Source organism: Mustela erminea, chromosome X, assembly GCF_009829155.1.
Source record: "Mustela erminea isolate mMusErm1 chromosome X, mMusErm1.Pri, whole genome shotgun sequence".
Classification (NCBI taxonomy): domain Eukaryota; kingdom Metazoa; phylum Chordata; class Mammalia; order Carnivora; family Mustelidae; genus Mustela; species Mustela erminea.
The window spans coordinates 129,150,066-129,153,742 of record NC_045635.1 but is presented as its reverse complement, the minus strand read 5'-3'; the positions used below and the strand labels follow the sequence as shown (position 1 = coordinate 129,153,742).

Genomic DNA, 3,677 nt, shown 5'->3' with positions numbered 1-3,677 from the left:
TATGTTTACCGAGCACCTACCAATGTCACATGAATAAAACAGACAAAATCTCCGGCTTCATGGAGACAGGGAAAAAAAGAACTTAAAAATCTTCTCTATATGTGATTTCAAGTAGTGATAAGTGCTAAAGGAAAAAAAGGCAGAGTGAGTGGTATGTCACAGTGTGATATCCTTTTAACAGGGGTTTTGTGTCTTTGTTTCTTTGTTTTCTTTCTGTGTGTTTACGTGTCACACTCATGTGAACTGGTCTTTTCCAGGTTGATGTCAGCCATGTTGATTTTAAAGAATGAACTGGTACACTTGCCATCGTTTTCTGTGCTTTTCAACCTTTTCAATAACATGGCGATATTCTGTTTCTTCATTTTTAATGAAATAGTCTGGAGCTGATTTCTCCTCTTTGGACTAAATCTTTGGCCACCAATTTAATTTTCCCTTTTGTTTCAGTATAAACAGACTTCCTATTTCCTCTTACTCATTTTTGGAAATTAACATTGCCCTAGAAAATCGCCCATTTTTCCGGATTCAAAATTTGTTTGCATTTTAAAAATTTATTTCTCATCCTCTCTGTCCTTCAAAATCCTATTTGCATTGTATCTTTGTATCTCAATTGAACTACCAATTAATTCATTGTGCACACAGATTCTGTGGGAATTGGGAATTGGGACAGGACACAGCAGGAACGTATTGTGTGTGTTCTATGATGTCTGCCCTTCCACTGGGGAAGCTCAGGCAGGTGGGTGCCAGAATCCTCTGAAGGGTTCATTTACTCTCATGTCTCCAGTCTGTCTGGGATGACTGGAAGGCTGGGCTCTGTGGACCTGAGTACCTCCATGTGACCCCTCCAGGTTGCTTAGCTTTCTCACAGCAGGGCAGCCTCAGGGCAGTCCATCTTCTTACGGGCACCTCAGGGATCTCTGAACACATGGTCCAAGGAACAATCCAGGAGGTGTACCACCTTCCATGACTTAGCCTTAGAAGTCACAGGGCATCCCTTACCCTGTACTCCATGGGTACAAACAGTCACAAAGCAGCCCGGATTCAAGGCTTGGTGACACAGACCCCGCCTCTCCGGACTGTTGCATCCATCCCTGGGAAAGACGTTCAGCCACAGTGTTGTGATGGTTGTCATATGCGCGTGTTGAGAAATGCGGTTAGTCGACTCTTTCCCCTGCACCTAGGAATGCTCTTGGTGAGGTCAGCAAGTAAGTCTCTGGTGTGGGAAGTGTGCACCACCATCCCGGCAGGCATGTCGGGATGTCCAGCCCGTTCTCCACTTGGCTCCCACGCTTTGTGCCTCTACTGCCACCTAGTGACAGGGGCCTCCATTGCAGATTTTGTTCTGAGAAGGGCCAGGAACCGCTTCAGTTCTGTCCCACAAACCTTCAGTGGAGACTCACGAAGCAGACAAGGTTTAAGGAGCGGCCATGAAGGACAAACAGAATGAGTTGGAAGTTAAATCCGCACACAAACAAGCTGCCCACCTGGCGCCCGACACAAGAGTCACTCGGGCAGGGTTGGTGGAAGGGGGTGGGTGAGCAAGATGCCAACAGAAAGTTGGGCTAAGCTGTCCACCTGTCAGACCCATCATGTGTGCTGTCCCTTCCTGCACCAAGGGGAGGAGAAGACAAGACAGTGTCATAGCTCAGAAGCTCAGAAGCAGAACATGTTGTCACCAAGACCAGACCTTTCTCCAGCTGAGGAGGCTCCTCAAGGCCCCTTTCATGTCCTTATTCCTAAGGCTATAAATGAACGGGTTGAGCATGGGAGCCACCACCGCATAGAGCACAGTGGCCACTGAGTCCTCAGTTGTGTAGGAAGAAGAAGGTCGCAGATACACCCCAAATAAAGTTCCGTAGAACAGTGACACCACAGCAAGATGGGGACTGCAGGTAGAAAAGGCTTTCAGCTTGCTCTGAGAAGACTGAAGTCTTCGGATGGCTGAGAAAATGTGCATGTAGGAAAGAGAAATAAAGAGAAAAGGAGCAACGAAAAGAAAGCTCCCCAGGGTGTAAACAACCAACTCACTGATGTGGGTATTTGAACAGGAAAGCTTTAACAATGCGTAAAGTTCACAGAAAATATGGCGGATTCTGATGCTTGCGCAGAATGACAGCGTAGCCATCAAGAAGGTGTGGATCAAAGGATAGATGTTGGTGATAATCAGAGCCACGGACATCACTGTGATACAGAATCTGGGGGTCATGGTTATGGTATAATGAAGAGGGTGACATATGGCTACAAATCTGTCATAGGCCATCACTGCCAAGAGGAAATTGTCCAGTTCTAGAAACAAGATTAGAAAATACATCTGAGTGAGGCATCCCGCGTAGGGGATGGACTGGCTCTGGGTCTGGATATTGAGCAGCATCTTTGGTACGGTGACAGAGGTGAAGCAGATGTCAACGCAGGATAGGCTGGCTATGAAGAAGTACATGGGGGTGTGGAGGTGGGGGTCAGAGCAGACGGCCAGGACGATGAGCAGGTTCCCCACCACGGCAACCAAGTACATGGACAGGAACAGACTGAAGAGCAGGGCCTGATGCTCGGGACCCTCTGACAGTCCCAGGAGGAGGAATTCGGAGATAATGGTTAGGTTGCCTTTCACCATGGCGGCTGGTCTCTATAAATACGCATTGAAAATACCACTGTCAGCAAGAGAGCAGGCAATCTGGGAAAGCACGCCCAGCAACCACCATCACTGGCCGAAATCATACTTAGTGGCACTTTGGGGAGGAACTCTGACCTGGGATAGTGAGGACAAGAGAATGGGGGCTGTCTGGTCACCAGAGACGGCAAGGCAGGCGAGCTGAGGCCGTCCTTGCGACTCTCCTCACTTAGGAGCTTGTCTTCTTTCTCAAGACAGAAAGAAGGACCAGGGAGAGAAGAAGATGGAACTGAATGGGGGGGCCTGGCTTGGGGAGAGTGGGTGGAGGGTTAGCTCAGTTGTCACAACGGGGACACCAGTTGGATCCTTGTGGGCTTTTTCACTTTACCCATGCAGGGGTTTGGGTGATGGCCATGAAGCAAAATTCTGGGTTTGTGCGCGCGCGTGTATGTGTGTGTAGGTAGACGCAAGTATATATGCTTTGTAAAGATATACACAGACATCTATATTGATATGGTTTATTCACCAAGAAATGCATGAAAGTATGTTCACCAAAATGCAAATAGTGGTTATCTCTGGGTTGTGAGATCTTAACTTGCATCTATTTTCAACAATAAACACGTACCGTTTGTCTAAACTATGCTCGATGGATGTTAATATGTCTTTCAAAAGGGTTCTGTGATGGACTAAGTTTGAAGCATGAGCACGATTAGGGACTCAGGGCTCATGAAGCCTTCTCATACCTGAGGGCATATCCTAAGAAGTTTTGTCTTTGTATCTTTGTCTCTCCTTTCAAATTCATGTTATGGAATCCGCAAAGGCTGAATGCTCATGTGATGTAATTCCACTAGATAGACACATCTACATTCGTAAATCCAAAAATCAAATAAAGTGGAAAACGTAGCAAAATCTGATTTTAAACTACTGACTCAAAAACAGGCAGATAATAAGTAAACAAATATCCATGGAAGATACTGAAAAATATTTCACAGATTTCCACCTAAAAATAAACCACATGCTTTTAATCCAGGTGCGTTTAAGAAAGAATCATTTTAATTCATCAGATTTTCAG

The 3,677-nt window shown here is 46.1% G+C and overlaps 1 protein-coding gene across 1 annotated transcript; it reads right to left on the bottom strand.

Moving 5' to 3' along the window:
- Positions 1-1,669: 1,669 nt before the first annotated feature.
- Positions 1,670-2,608, bottom strand: LOC116582403 (olfactory receptor 1D2-like). The gene has a single exon (XM_032329747.1). The coding sequence runs from the start codon at positions 2,606-2,608 to the stop codon at positions 1,670-1,672; it is 939 nt and encodes a 312-aa protein (XP_032185638.1).
- Between the last annotated feature and the right edge of the window lie 1,069 nt (positions 2,609-3,677).